At 44.7% G+C, this 21,688-nt stretch overlaps 1 protein-coding gene across 5 annotated transcripts in view; it reads right to left on the reverse strand.

Annotated features, from left to right (window-relative positions):
* Nucleotides 1-19,630, reverse strand: part of tsc2 (TSC complex subunit 2) — a 134,043-nt gene extending 114,413 nt beyond the window's left edge. For all 5 annotated transcript variants that reach the window (XM_063059340.1, XM_063059339.1, XM_063059337.1 and 2 more), the window contains exons 1-5: nucleotides 19,546-19,630; nucleotides 5,354-5,504; nucleotides 5,147-5,233; nucleotides 3,200-3,310; nucleotides 1,955-2,099 (exon numbers count right to left, since the gene is read on the reverse strand). In XM_063059340.1, coding sequence (XP_062915410.1) covers nucleotides 1,955-2,099; nucleotides 3,200-3,310; nucleotides 5,147-5,233; nucleotides 5,354-5,488 — 478 coding nt within the window. In that variant the 5' untranslated portion in view covers nucleotides 5,489-5,504; nucleotides 19,546-19,630. The remainder of the gene's footprint in view (nucleotides 1-1,954; nucleotides 2,100-3,199; nucleotides 3,311-5,146; nucleotides 5,234-5,353; nucleotides 5,505-19,545) is intronic.
* Nucleotides 19,631-21,688: the final 2,058 nt, after the last annotated feature.

Consider the following 21,688-nt stretch of genomic DNA (forward strand, 5'->3'; position numbering starts at 1 on the left):
ACTGGGGGAGCAGTTGGGATAATTTGGCTACAGATTATATTGAAGTCACAACACTAAATCAGAGCAAAGTATCTCAATCAAAAATCATAGCACCTCATCCCAATAAAAGCAGGCATGTTCAGTGCAGTTAGTGGAAGTTTGCTTTATACAAATCCAGTGCATAAAACCAATTGCAGTCACTTATACCAGAGAACAAAGCCAAATGCATCCATGTGGTGTAAGGGTCCACTTCAGTACAGATTTTAAATCCATCCTAAGCCAGGAATTTACTTTACCAGCGACTGAACGTGATATATATCCATGCATTGCTGTACAGTCAGCCTTTAGAGCAGGGGTTTCCAACTTTTTGTTTTAAATGCCATGGAGCCTTACCATTAAGTGAGGGGTTCATGGACTCCAGGTTGGGAACCCCTGCTTTAGAGGAAATGAACAGCTGTTGGAGAGAGAATGCAAATGGATCACAAATCCCCAGCAAGGTGTATCCAGTCCCAAGAGCTGAAATGAAGTTCAATAGAAAAGGGATTATCTGTGACAATTGCATTCCCACCAATTCTCCTCCTCGTTGGTAAGGAGACTGGGCTCCCTCACCTGAAGTAGAGGCTCAGTCACCCTGGGGAATAGGCCGCACCTCCATCCACCGGCTTGTGATTACCCATCACCAACGCCCCCCCCCCCCGCCCCCATCAGATGTGGATCTGCAGTAGCTGCTGCTACTGAGCCCCAGGCTAGATTTGCAATCTCTATGATCATATAATCACTGTCAACAGCCTCTTAAAGGTGGAGTGTGTGGGTGGGGTAATCACACAGGCTTTATACATCAGATACCAATCCCACCACAACAGTGCATAACTCGACAAATTGCCAACCCAGCTTGCCGACCACTGAGGATGAATTTTTTTTTGATGCCCAGTATTCATACATAGCCAGCTACCACGGAGATCAGGTCAGATAACAAGACTATGGCGATGTTGCTGCAAAACAGGCTCATGTAATTAGCGGCTAGTATAAACACTATTGCAGCTCGGAGATTTCCAAAGTTCAGGGTTCAATTGCAGCCCCATTCTGCAAGCAGTCTCTCCATGTCCTCCCTGTGGGTTGCATGCATTTTCCCCCAGGTGCTCTGGCTTCCTCCCACAGTCCAAACACATACCAGGCAGGGAAATGGATTTTTGTAAATTATCCCATGATTAGGTTAGGGTTAATAGGGGTTGTGGGCTGTTGTGGCAGTGTGGCTGTAAGGACTGGAAGGACCTACTCTACCCTGTATTGTTAAATAAAATAATTGCAAACTAATGTCTATAATTTCTCCATAACCGCTTTTACACAATTTCAACATACACAGCAAGTCAGAACAATATTTAAAAAAGGTCTATATATGCATTGTTTTTGTTTGGTTAAAAAAATTATTCCTTCTCTTTAGTAATATTTTCCTAAACAGATGATGGCATTTGCATCAAGAGACATGATACTACACTTAATGGGAGCACAATACAAATGTTGGGGATTGTTATTTTAAACTATTAATGCAGTCAGGAAAACTAATTTGAATGTGTATTTTTGTCTATCATTAGTATTTTGCTCTCTAAATAACATTGATGCCAAGGGATCTTGTACCTAATTTTTTCAGCATCACCCTAGTCATTTCTAAAGATCTCTCTCAATGCAAACCATACATGGGGTGGCACAGTAGCACAGCGGCTAGCACAACGCTTTACTGCACCGACAACCCAGGTTCGATTCCCACTGCTGCCTGTAAGGAGTTTGTACTTTCTCCCCGTTGTTTTCCTCCAGTTGGTCAGTTTCCTCCCACAGTCTAAATATGTACTGGTTGGTAGGTTAACTGGTCATTGTAACTTGACCCATGATTAGGCTATAGCATGAAACTGGGGGAACGCTGGGCGATGCGACTCGAAGGGCCGATTCCGCACTATATCACAATAAATAAAATGCATACACAAGTCTTCTTCAAAATAGGTGATGTCTTTTCCATTTTCTGTTAGTGCTTTGAAGACTTCTAGTCTCTCCTGTAGATCACCGTTCATAGGGTAATCCTTGATAACACGGAAAAAGTGTGCCCTCATTGGTCCAAGCCTTTCCCCCTGGTTAAACAAGCACAGTACTGAATACATCATTTAATAATAATATATTTTTTGAAAATCACCACATAAATTTTGTATAGTTACATAGCAAAACATGCAAAAGGCAGAATAAAGGTCCTAGTCAATCTAGAATGCCAGAATACTGAATGCATACGTGGGCAGTTTCAATAAGCCATTTTCATTTTATTACTAATACCTTGTAATTTACTGTTTAAAAAAAATAGCTTGACAGCACAAAACCTAATCACCAGCTGGTCACATGTTGGAATAAAGCAAACAGTAAGAACATGAGCAGCATATGCATTATACAAGCAAAATCTACCAAATTACAGACAGGAAAAGTGGAGCCCTTCAATTTTCCAAATTCAAGTAGAAAATGACAACAGCAACACTAGTCTAAAGAAACAAAATGCAGCTTCATTAAGTGTGAACTGACAGTGCTAGCACATTGCTGTGTGGGAGCTGCAGCAAGGCAAGGGTTAAAGACAACATCCAGGCAAGCATAACCAGGAGCAGTGTGTGGTCAACTCAGACAAGTGGGGCCTCTGAAACAAGACTTTTTCTTTAAGAAGTTCTTTGAAGATCAAAGGTCCCCTTTACACAGCAGGGGGTGCCAGAGACACAAGAATCAAATGGAAAGATGCAAAACCCACTCAACAACTGAGGGGCAATTGCTTTACTAACTTCAAAGTATCTGTGTCAGCTTGTAGTTTCTATTGACTTTTAATGCTTCTATTGTGAATGGCAATTGATCTTGCCAGTAACAATTCAATTTACCAAACAGTCAATATCCATAACTGATAAGGTAATTCTGCATTAAAAACAGCAAAGCCATCTCTCCCAGTTTCAGAGCAGTGTGATAACAGGGCTGTTCCGCCTGTGCACAAATAAAGTATCTTTGAGGAATAAGTGTTTGCATACTCTTGAGTTCAGTTAATCGGCGACAAGAGTTGTTCCTAAAAACTTTAGTTTTCAGCAATAGACCATTTCTTCAACAAATAGAGCAAGCCTCATTAACAAATGGAAGCAGACTCAAGGGGAAAGAGCAACTCCAACTGTTGCCAATGATTCAGCACACAAGCACAACAACTGTAACTTACCTGTCCCTGAATAATAGCTTTCATTAAGTGTAGTACTGCATGCCTGGCTTCTGAGGGCTGTTCATCAGACATCAAGTCAAAGACAGCCTGCCACACAGCCTCCACTGCATGCTAAATATCAAACAATCAACACAAAGAGATTACTGGCACCTTTGACATGACAGTGTATTCCTGCACAGCAAGAAACAGATCAGCAAAAATCCTTGAATGAGAAGACTGAATACGACAGTTCTAATACAAAAGACATAAATGGAAACAAAAAAAAATCATACACAGGCAACTATTCAGTCCATCAAATCAGTGTCAAAACGATCCAAATAGTTCCCTGCACCCTGCTATAACCTCATTTCTACATTGTATGCTCCCTTAAAAGCTAAGATTCAAGTTCCCTCTGGAAAGTTACAACAGTATTATCTAACACCATCCAAAGACAATGCATTCCAGATTATGGCAACACACATCAAAGTTGCTGGTGAACGCAGCAGGCCAGGCAGCATCTATAGGAAGAGGCGCAGTCGACGTTTCAGGCCGAGACCCTTCGTCAGGACTAACTGAAGGAAGAGTGAGTAAGGGATTTGAAAGCTGGAGGGGGAGGGGGAGATGCAAAATGATAGGAGAAGACAGGAGGGGGAGGGATGGAGCCGAGAGCTGGACAGGTGATAGGCAGAAGGGGATACGAGAGGATCATGGGACAGGAGGTCCGGGAAGAAAGACAACGGGGGGGGACCCAGAGGATGGGCAAGAGGTATATTCAGAGGGACAGAGGGAGAAAAAGGAGAGTGAGAGAAAGAATGTGTGCATTAAAAAGAGTAACAGATGGGGTACGAGGGGGAGGTGGGGCCTAGCGGAAGTTAGAGAAGTCAATGTTCATGCCATCAGGTTGGAGGCTACCCATACGGAATATAAGGTGTTGTTCCTCCAACCTGAGTGTGGCTTCATCTCAGGTTGGAGGAACAACACCTTATATTCCGTATGGGTAGCCTCCAACCTGATGGCATGAACATTGACTTCTCTAACTTCCGCTAGGCCCCACCTCCCCCTCGTACCCCATCTGTTACTCTTTTTTATGCACACATTCTTTCTCTCACTCTCCTTTTTCTCCTTCTGTCCCTCTGAATATACCTCTTGCCCATCCTCTGGGTCACCCCCCCCCCGTCTTTCTTCCCGGACCTCCTGTCCCATGATCCTCTCGTATCCCCTTCTGCCTATCACCTGTCCAGCTCTCGGCTCCATCCCTCCCCCTCCTGTCTTCTCCTATCATTTTGCATCTCCCCCTCCCCCTTTCAAATCCCTTACTCACTCTTCCTTCAGTTAGTCCTGACGAAGGGTCTCGGCCTGAAACGTCGACTGCGCCTCTTCCTATAGATGCTGCCTGGCCTGCTGTGTTCACCAGCAACTTTGATGTGTGTTGCTTGAATTTCCAGCATCTGCAGAATTCCTGTTGTTTGCATTCCAGATTATAATTTTTAGAAAGAGTCTCCAAGTATATCTCGCCCTGGGAGAAAATTCTTTGAGAAAAAAATAATTTGATCATCTAAATCAGAGATTCCCAACCTTTTTTTATGCCCTGGACCCCTACCATTAACCGAGCAGTCTGTGGATCCCAGGTTGGGAATCCCTGATCTAAATACTGAAACTAGAACACCTTTGAAGTTAAACACATTGCTGAACTGGAACCAATAATGGCCAGTCATGGAGTGGCATCAGAACTGGACTTAGATGGCCCAGAGTTCGAATCTGGCCGGGTCCCAACCTGGGCATCAGCAGTATCCCTGTGGGAAAAAGGCCTGGAAACCTACTTCCGTATCTTGTCCCAAAAAAAAAAACACAAATGGACAACTACACTATCCACAGAGTTGTCACGTGTTGATAACAATTCAGCAGCCCTCAATAAACTGTAAAAACTAAGATAGTTACATGGATGAACACATCAAGAACAGTTCTTACCTCTTCAAATTTCCTGGTCCTAGCAAGTTCACAAACATGTCCAATAGTTTTTATTCTATTGTAAAGTCCACTCTCTATACTCAGATCCTGAGGAAGCAATTCAGGGGGAAAAAAAAACATTCTTCATGAAACATTCCATGCAGAACTAACCAGAAATACTCTGCAAACAAAAATGGTATCACATCTTTTGAAAATTAATTACGATACCTTTAGTATTTCCAAAGTGATTATGAACTCCGTTGGCTTGCATTCAGTTTGTTTGGTGCTAATACGGGTGCCAATACCCAGAATGCTTTTGAATCGCTCACGGAATGAAGAGTCTTTGCTTGGAAGCTTGGACATGTTCACCTAGATTACCCTAAAGCGAAAAGTGCTGGATTAGTAATAGACTAGATTATTGCAATGTATTTATACTGGCCTTCCAAAATAATCCATTGACACAATTCAATTCATTCAGAATGTTGCTGCTGGACTTAATTAAAACCAAGACGAAACAGCATATCACTCACATCCTAGTGACTCTGCATTAGCTTCCTGTATTTTTTTAAGAAACAATTTTAAAATTATTTTAGCAACATACATCAAAGTTGCTGGTGAACGCAGCAGGCCAGGCAGCATCTATAGGAAGAGGCGCAGTCGACGTTTCAGGCCGAGACCCTTCGTCAGGACTAATTGAAGGAAGAGTGAGTAAGGGATTTGAAAGCTGGAGGGGGAGGGGGAGATGCAAAATGATAGGAGAAGACAGGAGGGGGAGGGATGGAGCCGAGAGCTGGACAGGTGATAGGCAGAAGGGGATACGAGAGGATCATGGGACAGGAGGTCCGGGAAGAAAGACGGGGGGGGGGGGTGACCCAGAGGATGGGCAAGAGGTATATTCAGAGGGACAGAGGGAGAAAAAGGAGAGTGAGAGAAAGAATGTGTGCATAAAAAAGAGTAACAGATGGGGTACGAGGGGGAGGTGGGGCCTAGCGGAAGTTAGAGAAGTCAATGTTCATGCCATCAGGTTGGAAGCTACCCATACGGAATATAAGGTGTTGTTCCTCCAACCTGAGTGTGGCTTCATCTTTACAGTAGAGGAGGCCGTGGATAGACATGTCAGAATGGGAATGGGATGTGGAATTAAAATGTGTGGCCACTGGGAGATCCTGCTTTCTCTGGCGGACAGTGCGTAGATGTTCAGCAAAGCGGTCTCCCAGTCTGTGTCGGGTCTCACCAATATATAAAAGGCCACATCGGGAGCACCGGACGCAGTATATCACCCCAGTCGACTCACAGGTGAAGTGATGCCTCACCTGGAAGGACTGTTTGGGGCCCTGAATGGTGGTAAGGGAGGAAGTGTAAGGGCATGTGTAGCACTTGTTCCGCTTACACGGATAAGTGCCAGGAGGGAGATCAGTGGGGAGGGATGGGGGGGACGAATGGACTGAAACGTCGACTGCGCCTCTTCCTATAGATGCTGCCTGGCCTGCTGCGTTCACCAGCAACTTTGATGTATGTTGCTTGAATTTCCAGCATCTGCAGAATTCCTGTTGTTTGCGTTAAAATTATTTTACTTGTTTTTAAATCTCTCTATAGTCTGGGACCAGAGTACATTACAGAATCACATTAGTTTTATAATCCTGCTCAAGCTCTCAGGTCTTCTTCCACCAGTTTCTTAAATTTAAACAATCTCCCTCAAAGGAAAAAAAACAGGTCAGCTTTTGTTTTGAACTAAACTGTGGAATCAATACTAAAAACTATCAGGGATGCAGACTTACTTGACACTTTTAAACGCTAGCTCTAAACTTATTTAACCTTGCTTTTAATTAATAACTTGCTGCCTTTTATTTTCACATCTACACTTTATCCCATCATAAAGTACTTTGAACTTCATCGGAACTACTTTGAACCATGCCGAGCAGACTCAATGGGCCGAATGGCCTACTTCTGCTCCTATATCTTATTTGTATGAAAGGTGCTCTATAACCAAATCATTAGTATTATTAATACTGTCCAAAAGATCTGCGGCATTGGACTATGTTGGTCGTCGGTGCAAATGACACTTTAAGGTTCAAGATTCATGTTTGTCACGTGTATATTGAAACATACAGTGAAATGTGTCATTTGTGTTAACAACCAATACACCCGAAGGGTGTGGTGGGGGCAGCCTGCAGGTGCTGCCACACATTCTGGTGCCAACATAGCACATCCACAAGGTTCAGTACTGTATGTTTCGATGCTTACAGTGGCATGCAAAAATTTGGGCACCCCGATCAAAATTTCTGTTACTGTGAATAGTTAAGTGAGTAGAAGATGAACTGATCTCCAAAAGTCATAAAGGTAAAGATGAAACACTCTTTTCAATATTTTAAGCAAGCTTAGTGTATTATTTTTGTTTTGTACAATTTTAGAGTGAAAAAAAGGGAAAGGAGCACTATGCAAAAGTTTGGGCACCCCGAGAGATTTGAGCCCTCAGATAACTTCTACCAAGGTCTCAGACCTTAATTAGCTTGTTAGGGCTATGGCTTGTTCACAGTCATCATTAGGAAAGGCCAGGTGATGCAAATTTCAAAGCTTTATAATTACCCTGACTCCTCAAACCTTGTTCCAACAATCAGCAGCCACAGGCTCCTCTAAGCAGCTGCCTGGCACTCTGAAAATTAAAATAAATGATTCCCACAAAGCAGGAGAAGGCTATAAGAAGATAGCAACACACATAAAAGTTGCTGGTGAATGCAGCAGGCCAGGCAGCATCTCTAGGAAGAAGTACAGTCAATGTTTCGGGCTGAGACCCTTCATCAGGACTAACTGAAAGAAGAGCTAGTAAGAGATTTTAAAGTGGGAGGGGGAGGGGGAGATCCAAAACGATAGGAGAAGACAGGAGGGGGAGGGATGGAGCCAAGAGCTGGACAAGTGATTGGCAAAAAGGATATGAGGGGATCATGGGACAGGAGGCCCAGGGAGAAAGAAAGGCGGGTGGGGGAGGGCGGGGGAAGCCCAACTGTCCAGCTCTTGGCTCCATCCCTCCCCCTCCTGTCTTCTCCTATCATTTTGGATCTCCCCCTCCCCCTCCCATTTTCAAATCTCTTACTAGCTCTTCTTTCAGTTAGTCCTGACGAAGGGTCTCGGCCCGAAAAGTTGACTGTACCTCTTCCTAGAGATGTTGCCTGGCCTGCTGTGTTCCCCAGCAACTGTTATGTGTGTTGTTTGAAATTCCAGCATCTGCAGATTTCCTCGTGTTTGCGAAGAAGATAGCAAAGCGTTTTCAGGTAGCTGTTTCCTCAGTTGGTAATGTAATTAAGAAATGGCAGTTAACAGGAATGGTGGAGGTCAAGTTGAGGTCTGGAAGACCAAGAAAACTTTCCGAGAGAACTGCTCGTAGGATTGCTAGAAAGGCAAGTCAAAACCCCCGTTTGACTGCAAAAGACGTTCAAGAAGATTTAGCAGACTCTGGAGTGGTGGTGCACTGTTCTACATTGCAATGACACCTGCACAAATATGACCTTCATGGAAGAGTCATCAGAAGAAAACCTTTCCTGCGTCCTCACCACAAAATTCAGCATCAGAAGTTTGCAAAGGAACATTTAAACAAGCCTGATGCATTTTGGAAACAAGTCCTGTGGACTGATGAAGTTAAAATAGAACTTTTTGGCCGCAATGAGCAAAGGTATGTTTGGAGAAAAAGGTGCAGAATTTCATGAAAAGAACAGGTCTCCAACTGTTAAGCACGGGGGTGGATCGATCATGCTTTGGGCTTGTGTTGCAGCCGGTAGCACGGGGAACATTTCACTGGTAGAGGGAAGAATGAATTCAATTAAATACCAGCAAATTCTGGAAGCAAACATCACACCGTCTGTAAAAAAGCTGAAGATGAAAAGAGGATGGCTTCTACAACAGGATAATGATCCTAAACACACCTCAAAATCCACAATGGATTACCTCAAGAGGCACAAGCTGAAGGCTCTGCCATGGCCCTCAGAGTCCCCTGACCTAAACATCATCGAGAATCTGTGGATAGACCTCAAAAAAGCAGTGCATGCAAGATGGCCCAAGAATCTCACAGAACTAGAAGCCTTTTGCAAGGAAGAATGGGCGAAAATCCCCTAAACAAGAATTGAAAGACTCTTAGCTGGCTACAGAAAGCGCTTGCAAGCTGTGATACTGCCAAAGGGGGTGTTACTAAGTACTGACCATGCAGGGTGCCCAAACTTTTGCTTCAGGCCCTTTTCCTTTTTTGTTATTTTGAAACTGTAAAAGATGGAAATAAAAAAGTAATCTTGCTTAAAATATTAAAGAAATGTGTCATCTTTAACTTTATGCCTTTTGGAAATCAGTTCATCTTTTACTCGCTTAGCTATTCACAGTAACAGAAATTTTGACCAGGGTGGCCAAACTTTTGAATGCCACTGTATGTGATAAATGAAGCTAACCTTTCCCTTAATCTTTTTTTTGACTGGCTGCATTACAGCCTGGTATCGGAACACCAATGCCTGTGAGCGGAAAAATCCGACAAAAAGGTCATGGATTTGGCCCAGTACATCACAGGTAAAATCCTCACAACCATTGAGCACATCTACATGAAACGTTGCTGTTGAAAAGCAGCATCCGTCATCAAAGATCCTCACCATCCCGGCCATTCCCTTTTCACGCTGCTGCCAACAAGTAGAAAATATAAATGCCTCAGAACTCTCACCACAAAGTTCAAGAGCAGTTAATACCCCTCAACCATCAGGTTCTTCAATAAAAGAGGATAACTACAAACAATTAAAGACTCCTTTGTTATCTCATTCTTGTTATTTATTGTTATGTCTCTACATTTCCAATTTGTTGTCCATAGATCCTGTTTATAGTTACAGTTCTATAGATTTACTAAATATGCAAAAAGAATTTCAGGGTTTGTATGTGGTAACATACATACACCAATAATAAATTTTACTTTGAACTTTAAACTTTTTAAAACTTATCTTTCATAGCTCAATCTCTTCTGGGTTTACTGAGAAAAACAGAACTTCATGCTGGGATGTTACTTTACAGATGTCAAAATGGACAAACTTACGATCAACAATTCAATAATTTATAGGCAAATGCAGAGAAATTATTTCTTCTAGTAAAATAGAATCAGTATCAATTAAGTGTGTGGCAATTAGAAATTAAATCAAGGAGCAAGTCAATTAAAAGACATCTGAAAATGTTAATCCAAACTACTGAATAGCTGTACAACTGAATCTTTCACAGCTTGCTCTCAAATTTTTGGTAGAGATGTAGAGCCAACAGCAGGGAAGTGGAGAGCAGCATTCAAAATGCTGGAGGAACTCAACAGGTCAGACAGCATCTATGGAGAGGAATAAACAGTTGATGATTCAGGCTGAGACCCTTCATCAGGACTGGAAAGGAAGAGGGAAGAAGCCAGAACTAGGTGGAGGAGAGGAAGGTATATAAGCAGGCAGATGATAAGTGAAGCGAGGTGAAAGGGAAGGAGGGTAGGTGGGGGAAGAGGTCATGATGAATTGAGAAGCTGGGAGCTGAAGGGTGGCCTTGGGTCCCACACCACCAGGTTCAGGAACAGTTATTACCTTTCATCTATTAGGCTCTTGAACCAGCTCACTCACAGGGCTTTCAACTCACAATGTAGTGCCAAACCAGCTAAAAAGTAAATCAAAATGCTCCAAAGAAATTAATTCCTCCATCTTCCTAATATTCATGTGCCTATCTACAGGTCACTTAAAAGTCTCTAATGTGTTTGCCTCCACAACCATACCAGGCAGCGCATTCCAGGCATCCATGACTCAGAGTAAAATAACTTACCCCTCACATCTCCTTTGAATCTACCCCCCCTCACCTTCAATGCATGCCCTCTGGTATTAGACATTTCTACCCTGGGGTAAAAAAGGTACCCCATCTACTCTATCTATGCCACTCAATCTTCTAAGCCTCTATCAGATCTCCCCTCAGCCTCTGCCGCTCCAGAGAAAGCAACCCAAGTTTGGCCACTCTCGCAATAGCACATGCCCGCTAAATAAGCAGCATCCTGGTAAACCTTTCCTGCACCCTCTCCAAAGCCTCAACGTACTTCCTATAAGACCGTATGCAATATTCGAGCCATGGCCTAACCAGAGTTGTTTTTTTTAAATATACAAAGATGCAACATAACTTCTGTCGAAACATTTTCCAAGAACAATCACGGTCGTGGAAAGACCATGATCGCCTACGTCATATAATGAACAAACAATTTATCATTTGTTTTATTTTTGTATTGGCAGTTTGTCTTTTGCACACTATTTGCTTGTCAGGCAGTTTGCCTTTTGCACACTATTTGCTTGTCAGTCTGTGCGCAGTTTTTCATTGAATCCACTGTATTTTACTGTTCTGAGAATGCCTGCAAGAAAATGAATCCCAAGGTAGTATATAGTGATATGCACACACTTTGATAATAAATTTATTTTGAATTTTGAAAAGGCAAAGGGCTGTGAACTGGATGAGAAAAGAACAAAATGACTATGCCCTGTTTGCACACAACAGCTCAGTTGAAAAGGGAACCAAACTTTCCAAATTTGGGTGAGGAACTGCTCCCACTTCCAGAATTCCATTGCATGCCGTTTAGAATTATATCTCCCAAAGGAGTGAATTATGTCAAGAGGTTCTGTCACCAGCTTGCAACCACAAGCTTCAGAAAGACACAGCATTAGGCTCTCCTGTAATCTCTCGGATTTGAGAGGCTTTAGTCACTGCCTCCACAATGTCCTTGGTTGTAAAGACACAGCAATGTACTTAAGTTTAAATATTGAGATACAGCGTGGTACGGCTCTTTGAACCATGCCACCCAGCAATCCCCCAATTTAAAATAATCACCGGACAATTTACAATGACCAATTAACCTACCAACCAGTAGGTCTTTGGACTATGGGAGGACACCAGAGAATCGAAAGGAAACCCACATGGACACAGAGAAAACATACAAACTCCTTACAACAGCAGCAGGAGTTGAACCCAGGTCGCTGGTACTGTAAAGTGTTGTGCTATGCTACCATGCCACCCTGGCAGTTAAGTGAAACTGGCAATATTCATCTCCAGTAATGAGTCGATTTTTCTTCCAGCTTCTGGACTTCTTCAGCACTCGCGATCACAAAGTGAACCAAGACGAGTTTCCCACAAGATCGTCATCAAAAGTTGGACAACAATATAGTAACTGGAATAAATCACACGAGTGATTCCAGTTCTTCACTTTTGAAACCTAGCACTTTGGGATGTTCTCAAAGTAATCTGTAATCTGAAACGAACCATGAAAGAGCAAGCTTCTCTTTTTGAACATCATTCTTTAGAATTAGACAACATACTGCAATAGAATTGTATTCATTTCTGACCATTAGACCAAAATACCACAAGATTTCAGAGCAGAATTAGGCTATTTGGCCCATCGAGTCTGTTCTACCATTTCATCATGGCTGATCCAATTTTTCTTTCAACACCAATTTCTTGCCTTCTCCTTGTATCCCTTCATGCCCTGACCAATGGAGAATCTATCACCCTCTGCCTTAAATATACATAAAGCTATCTGTGGCAATGAATTCCACAGATTCACCACAACCTGGCTAAGGAAATTCCTTATCTCAGTTATAAAAGGACACCCCTCTATTCTGAGACCGTGTCGTCTGGCCTTAGAGACTCCCACCATAGGAAACACCCTCTTCCACATCCACTATCAAGGCCTTTCATCACTCGATGGGTTTCAATGAGGCCACCCCTCATTCTTCTGAATTCTACAGAATAAAGGCCCAGAGCCATCAAACGCTCTTCTTATGACAAGCCATTCAATCTGGGAAACATTTTCGTGAACCTATTTTGAATCCTCTCCAGTTTCAGCACATTCTTTTTAAGAGGCCCAAACCTCCTCACAATACTCCAAGTGAGGCCTCACCAGCACTTTATAAAGTCTCAACATTACATCCTTGCTTTTATCTTCTAGTCCTCTTGAAATGAATGCTAACAATGCATTTGTCTTCCTCTCCACATGACTCTCCACCTGCTCCAGTAACCTCTTCTCCCGTATGCAACCCTCCTCCTCCTCCTCCTCCTCCTCCTCCTCCTCCTCCTCCTCCTCTTCCTGGACAATCCGCTATGGTCTTTTGCCTGCTCTTGATTTTTTCGTTGCTAACTGCCAGTGGGACCCCAACCATCTCAACTTTACTACTCCCCTCTCCAATTCCAACCCCACTCCTTCCAAACCCACTGCTCTCCACTCTCTCTGCAGAACTGCTAACCTCACCATCAAACCCGCAGATAAGGGGTTGGGGGGAGGGGGTGCTGCAGCAGTGTAGAGCATTGACCTCTACCTTGCTAAGGCCTGGCAACAACAGTCAGACACCTCTTCTTATTTACCCCTCGAACAGGAGCACCAGGCCATTGTCTCCCACACCATCACCAGCCTTATTAACTCTGGGGATCTCGCATCCACTGCCACCAACCTCAATTCCATCAGCCTACACCTCCCATTTCTACCTCTTATCCAAGATCCACAAACCTGCTTTTCCAGGTAGATCCATTATTTCTGCTTGTTCCTGCCCCACTGAACTTATATCTGCATACCTCAACTGTTTTATCTCCCTTTGTTCACTCCTTTCCTACCCACATCTATGACACTTCACATGCTCTTGATCTTTTCAATGATTTCAAGTTCCCTGGCTCCGATCATCTTATTTTCACTATGGATGTCCAGTCTCGATACACCTCCATTCCTCACCAGGAAGGCCTCAAAGCTCTCCATTTCTTTCTGGACACTAGACCCAACCTGTTCTCCTTTAGCATCACTCTCCTCCATTTGGCGGAACCTGTCCTCACGCTCAATAATTTCCCCTTTGGCTCCTCTCACTTTCTTCAAAAGGTGTAACCATTGGTACTTGCATGGGTCCCAACTATGCCGGACTTCTTGTTGACTACGTGAAAAAGTTGATGTTCCAAGCCTACACTGGTATCACTCCCAAACTTTTCCAACGCTACATTGACAACTGCATTGATGTTGCTTCCTTCACCCATGCCGAGCTCATCAACTGTTTTATTTCTGACACCTCCCTCCCCTTTCTTGATCTGTCTGTCAGACTGTCCATCTTTCTTGAACTCTGGAGACGGCTTATTTTTCTGATGTCTATTACAAACCCACTGACTCTCACAGCTACATGGACAATATCTCTTCCCACCCTGTTACTTGTAAAAACACCATTCCCTTCTCTCAATTCCTCCATCTCTCAGGATGAGCCTTCTCATTCCAAAACATAGATGTCCTCCTTCAAAGAAAGGGCTTCCCTTCCACCACCATCAATACTGCCCTCAACCATTTTACACACATCTGCCCTCACCCCATCCTCCCGCCACTCCTCCTCAACGACCATGCCACCAGCCTCCATATCCAGCACTTCTGTAACTTCCAATTTCCAACAGGATCCCACCACCAGGCACATCTTTCCCTCCCCACCCCACCACTTTCAGATTTCCACAGGGATCACTCCCTATGCGACTCCCTTGTCCATTCGTCCCTCCCACTGATCTCCCTCCTGACACTTACCCTTGCAAGCAGAACAGGTGCTACTCCTGCCCCTACACCTCCTCCCTCACTACCATTCAGGGCCCGAAACAGTCCCTTCAGGTGAGGCAACGCTTCACCTGTGAGTCTGTTGGGGTCAGCTACTGTATCCGTTGCTTCCAGTGTGGCCTCCTGGATATTGGCAAGACCCGGTGTAGCTTGGGAGACTTCTTTGCCAAGCACCTTCGCCATCCACCAAAGAAAAAGCAGGATCTCCCAGTGGCCATCTGTTTTAATTCCACTTCTCATTCCTATTCCAACATGCCAGTCCATGGCCTCTTCTACTGTCATGATAAGGCCACATTCAAGCTGGAGGAGAAACACCTTATATTCCATCTGGGTAGCCTCCAACCTGATGGTGTGAACAACAATTTCTTGAACTTCTGGTAATGTCCCCCCCCCTGCCCCCCCCACCACTACACCATTCCCATTTCACTCTCCATCACCTCCCTCTGGTGCTCCACCTCCTTTACATTCTTCAATGGCCTTCTGTCCTCTCCCATCAGATTCCCCCTTCTCCAGCCCTGTATATTTTTCAGCAACTTCCCAGCTCTTTACTTCACCTCTCCTGGTTTCATCTGTCACCTTGTGTTTTTTCATCCCCTCCCCCCCCCCCCCCCCCCCATCATCTTACTCTGATTCCTAGTCTTTTCTTTCTCCAGTGCTGGAGGAGGATCTGGGCCTGAAACTTCTACTGTATCCTTTTACACAGATGCAGTCTGACCTGCTAATTTCCTCCAGCATTGTGTGTTGCTTGAATTTCCAGCATCAGTAGATTTTCTCTCGTCTCCAAATTAACCTTAAGGGAATCCTGCACGAGGGTTCCAAGTCCCTTTGCACCTCGTTTTTTTTTAATTTTCTCTCCACTTAGAAAATAGTCAACCCTTCCATTTCTTCTACCAAAGGGTATGATGATCCACTTCCTGATACTGTATTCCATCTGCCGTTTCTTTGCCCACTCTCCTAATCTGTCCAAGTCCTTCGGTAGCCTCAACTTCCTGAAAACTACCTGCCCCTCCACTGATCTTCACATGGTCTACAGACTTTGCAACAAAGCTATCAATTCAATCACCCAAATTATTGACATAAAATGTAAAAAGAATAGATCCAACACAGACCCCTGTGGAACACCACCAGTCACTGGAAGACATCCAGATAGGCCCCCTTTATTCCTACTCTTTGCCTCCTGCCAATCAGCCACTGCTTTATCCATGCTAGAATCTTTCCTGTAAAACCATGGGCTCATAGCTTGTTAAGCAGCGGGGATATGGCAGCTTGTCAAAGGCCTTCTGAATATCCACGTACACAACATCAACAGATTCTCCTTTGCCTATCCCGTTTGTTATTTCTTCAAAGAATTCCAGCAGATTTGTTAGGCAAGATTTTCCCTTAAGGAGCCCAAGATGATTTTAGCCTATTTTACCATGTTCCTCTAAGTATCCTGAAACCACATCCTTAACAATCGGCTCCAATATCTTCCCAACCACTGAGGTCAGGCTAATCGGCCTATAACTTCCTAAAATCTGCCTTCCACCCTTCTTGAAGAGTGGTGTGACATTTTCAATTTTCTCGTCTTCAGGAACCATTCAAGAATGACTCATCAATATAGTCCATTATTCCATCTGCATTTATGATTGAAGGGTATGAAATGCATGTGGTATTAAACTTTCAATCTGTCACTGTAGAAGAATTCCTAGTGGTACTTGCACATTTTTACTCCACTGATAAGAGCTCAAGCTTATCACAGTCAAAATACATCATGCACGTTTATAAAGAGGTAGCAATTATTTCATGTTTTATCTGTGGCATTTGTTGTTACTTTGACAGAAGCAGTTTAAATATTAGACACAAAAGATTCCAGTTGCAGGGATATGCAGCCATATACAATCTACCGGGGGAATTCAGCAAGGAGAGCAGCACAAAGATGAGACAAGACTTTCCATAAATGCTGCGCGGCCAACTCAAGTTCTTTCAGCATTTTGTGTGTGTAGCAGGGAGAGCAGAAGCCGTGGGAGGAAAGGAATTGTCAAAACCTGCATGAGGACTGACAGGGGAGAGGGCCAGTATAAAGAGAAGAGGCGGTGCCCTGAGACAGGACGCCTAGTACTGCACAGGATTGAAGTAAACTGCAGAGAGTTGCAAACTCAGTCGGGTTCATCATGGACACCAGCCTCTGTCGCATCCAGGACATCTTCATGAAGCAATGCTTCAAGAAGGGGGTGTCAATTGCTAAGGACCCCCATCACCCAGTTCATGCTTTGCTCTCACTGTTATCATCAGGAACCCAAAGACACACACAATTCAGGAACAGCTTCTTCTCCTCTGCCATCCTTTTTCTGAATGGACTATGAACCCATGAACACTACCCCTCTACTTTATTGTTTCCATTTTTGCACTATTTAATTTAACCATTGTAAATGTATATTATAGTAAACGATCAGTAAATGAAACGAGACAGGGGAGGTGAGGATCCAGTGGTGAGAGGGAGGTGAAAGGAACCAGGATGAAAATGGGTTGATGGGGACTGTTGGGGAGGTACAAGAAAGAGGGGAAAAAAAATTCATGACCAGAGGTGGATTAGGAGAGGACGGTGTATAGAAAACATGGGAGGGAAAGGTTAACTGCGTCATCGGGTTGTAGGCTATGCAGGCACGATATGAGGTGCTATTGTTCTAGTTTTGATTGCTCACCCTGTCAGTGGAGAAGGCCAAGAATGGGAAGGAGATGACATGGCAGACAACAGGGAACTCAGAGCAGCCATGTGTACAAAAGCTGGTGCTCTGCAAATCAGATTCACATTTATTTGTCACAGGTACATCAAAACATACAGTCAAATGTGTCACTGGCGTAAACAACCAACACACCCAGGGACTTGCTGGGAACAGCTCGCAAGTGTCGCCGTACATTCCAGCGCCAACATAGTACGCCACGTTGTTGCTTGCGTTGTTCAGCAGAACAAGCCCCTTTCCCACCCTCCTACTCACACACACAGACAAGCCTCCAACCCCAAGAAAGTCCTTGGCCTCAGACTCTCAGACACTGGCACTCCAACTTCGGACTTCACCTCGGAAACCACCGATCACTGGTTTGACCTTTGGGCCTTGGCTTCCAGACTCGCATGAAAATCCAACCCCACGACTTTGTCACCTGGTTCCCCAGCCTGTGCTCAGTCTCGCCAGCACAGAGGGGGCCACACTGCAGGCACTGAACACAGTAGATGAGGCTGGAGGAGGTGGGTCTGAATCTCTGCCTGACCTGGAAGAGCTGCTGCGATCCTTGGATGGTGAGGGAGAAGCTGCATGAACGAGTGTTGGATTTTCATGCAAGTCTGGAAGCCAAGGCCCAAAGGTCAAAGCAGTGATCGGCGGTTTCTGAGGTGAATTCCGAAGTTGGAGTCAGGGAAGAGTAGGTGAAGAAGGATGAGTGGACCAGGAAATCTTAGAGGGAGTGAACCCTATGAAGGCAGAAAGGAATGGGGAAGAGAAGACAATGGCTAGTGGTGGGATTTCATTTCATTTCCAAGTCAAAGTAAATTTATTATCAAAGTACAAACACAATACACTACCTTGAGATTCATTTTCTTGCAGACAAATAAAGAAATACAATAGAATTTATGAAAGAATATATATATAAACAAAGATTGATAACCAAAAAACAAATAGTGGAATTTTTTTTAAAAAACACAGGGAACATGGGTTGTAGAGTCCTTGAAAGTGAGTCCGTGGGTTGTTCATTTGGCAGACATGACCAGATGTGCTGGATGCAGAGGCTAGAAGAGTAAAACCAGGAGACTAGGGGGACCCCAGCTCTCTTCACTGTAGAGCAGGGGCTCCCAGCCTGGGGTTCCACAGACCCCTCATTAATGGTAAGGGTCCATGGCATTAAAAAGGTTGGGAACCTCTGCTAGAGAGATGTTGGGTGAGAGCAGAGATATCAAACAACTCAGTACAGAATCCAAACAAGGTTCCTCACACCAGCACAGGCCACTGTCTGAATCCTGCCAAACCACAATGAGCAAGGTTAAATAACCCTTGGCCCTGAGAAGGGTGCAAGGTGGGGAGGGGTGAAAGGGAAATGGAGGGGGGGGGAGAGGAGAGAAACTGGTGGACCCGTGGAGAGAGGCAGATGGGCCAAAGATGCAGTGGGAATAGAGTGAAGATAATCACTCCCTCCTCCCATGGCTCTGTATCTGGGCAAGGAGGAACAACCACACCCCATATTTAATTTCCATACATACCCAGGGAGAGTGGGCCGAAATGATCTTGCAGAGACAAATGCCTCATCCCAGTTTGCCCCCGTGGGCAGGGGAGGGAGCCAAACAGCCACTACACCATGATCCAGTGCCCATAGAAATCAATGCCCCCAACACCCTTTCCCCTTGGGTTTAATGCCCTCACTAGCAATGGAAAAGGGTTCAATGCGCCCAGCCATAGCTCAGACCCAGAATCTGACCCTACACCCGAGGTTAAATACCAACCCAAAGCCCTGGTTCTGGGAAGGGAAACGAGTGCTATCCCACACCAGCCTGGCCCTGGGAAAGGGGTTGAAAGCCTCTTTCCATCTCAGCCATGGAAAGGGGGCTCAAAGAACTCCCACCCTGGCATTACGAGGGTTCAGTGTCTGTAGACCCAGTCCCGGGCCACAACCTGTCCGGCCCTGCCGAGGGTCCCAACCACCCGCCGCTATCCCACGGCCCACGATGGGGAGGGATCACACCACCTGTCCCTGCCCCGCCCCCCTCGGAACCTTCCCTGCAGCCAGCGCCTCCCCAGCGGCCGCCCACCCGCCTGGTCTCGGTCCCAGCAACCCGCACCTCCCTGCCCCCGGGTAACCATCTGTCACCTACCCCCACCGCTCGTTCCGAGCCCGGTCGCTTCACTCCGCCATGGGACCGGCTACAGGCCCAGTCCAACCTCCAGGAAGTGACCTAAATGCGCAGAGCTCCTTCCGTCTTTTATCGTTGGAGCGGGCGCGCGATCTCCTGGGAGTTGTAGTTTAAAGCAAAGCTACAGCTTGGTCACAGCCACAGCCACAGGTCCAAATCTGTATGTGTCAACATTTAAAACCATAAGATTATATGTACTTTCAGATCCTCAAGTCAATTCCCATTCAGTAAAATCATAGCTGATCAATTTTCCTAATGTTCACAATCTAATGATCTTGCACCTTGTTTATCTGCACTGCACTTTCTCTGTGGCTGTCACACTTTATTCTGCATTTTGTCATGGTTTTGCCTTGCACTTAGTCAATGCACTGTGCAATGAATTGATCTGTATGAACGGCATACAAGATTTTAGAAAGGATTCACTGACATTGGAGAGGGTTCAGAGAAGATTCACGAGAATGATTCCAGGAATGAGAGGGTTACCGTATGAGGAACGCAGACATCCCACCCTGCAAAAACTCATTTCAGGGAGGTAGCACCACCAATTCAGGGAGGTAGCACCTCCCCCTGGTTGACCTCCAAGGGCGCATGTATATGGGACATTTGATTATGAAAGAACACATTTATTTGACACATATTGAAACTATTTACACACACACACATACATATATTTTGTTGAGTTTTTTGTTGGCAATCTCAATGCCAATGCAAATAGCTTTTCTATTTCTTTTGCAAACTTTCCTTGTACTGTGATGTGGCTCTGCTGAAAAGAACTGTGAAATACTTGAGCAGCCTTCCCTGCGATTAGCCTCCCTAATATGTTGTGGTCCCTAAAGGAAATAAAAGCATAAGGTGTATCCTTATTATATCGTTTTATGTAATACTTTGTTTAGTGATTTTGTCTAATCTGTAAACCAATCTGTAATCTGTAAACTGGGTATATGCAGTGTTACGTACCCCGTAACTGGGTTGCCAAACCAGCAGGAATGGATCACTCAGTTGGAGTCTGGAGTACTAGAACTAAGAAAGTTTTATTAAAGAAACAAGCAACACAGTAATCGAAAGGATAATAAATGCAACAGTTCAACAATGATAATCACACATGTGCACAGAATTAAGATAACAGCATCAATCAAGCTCTATCGTTGTCTAGGGGGTAAATGACCAAATTTCAAAATGACTCAAAGTTCAGTCCAGTTCAGTTCGCAGTAATCGTTGCCATGGCGAGGGACAACGTGGGGGGAGAGAGAGATAGAATAGGAACAACTGATCATTCAGAACACTGCTTCACTCACAGACCGGCGAGATGGCTCACAAACAGCTTTTGGGCGGGTCCTTGGTGATGTCACCTCAGGTCACCGACTGTGACCCCTCCTCCAGATGCGGTCGATCCTCTGCAGTGAACCCGGCACCCAGGCAAGGGCGGACACACACCGGGTTCCCGCTGATCGTACCTTTCCACCCTTGTCGTTGTCTGATACTTCTCACCCACTCGTGAGAGGCGCACCGCTTCCAGGGTCTCGTTACCTCGGGTGGCGTGTGTCCCCTGCCTTAGCGAATCTGTCCCTTTTATCCCCCTGCTGGGGTATCGCCTGTCCATCACTTCAAACAGTTCAGGGTTCAAAGGGGGGAGCCGCTCCAGACAGCTCTCCCTCCCACATCCCTTCATTACACATCTCCAGACGTTGCTCCATTGTTCCTTATCTCTCCTTCCCCTGAGGGCAGGTGGCAGACCAACTGCTGATGCCACTGATGCTAGCCCAGGCCAGCAAACATCTTAATTTTATGTGTATTCTCGTAACAGCAGAAAATGTGACATTAAAATATGTACTTATATATTATCATGGAGTCGTTTTTAATTCTATTACAACTTTAAGCACGTCTACAGGGAGTTTGGCCTCATCACGTAGGATGTCAATAGAGTAGCTCCTTAGCAGCTAGCCAGCTAGTTTAAATAACGTTAGCTATGCTAATGAACGAATGACACCTGTTAAACTCACCTCAACATGTCTTTTACAGCCTTAACCCACCATGGGCAATAGAAAAGTCACTGTTGCAAACAGTGCAGCGAGCAACACTGTCATTATTTTTGACCCCTATTAGG

This window comes from Mobula hypostoma, chromosome 9 (genome assembly GCF_963921235.1).
Source record: "Mobula hypostoma chromosome 9, sMobHyp1.1, whole genome shotgun sequence".
NCBI lineage: Eukaryota > Metazoa > Chordata > Chondrichthyes > Myliobatiformes > Myliobatidae > Mobula > Mobula hypostoma.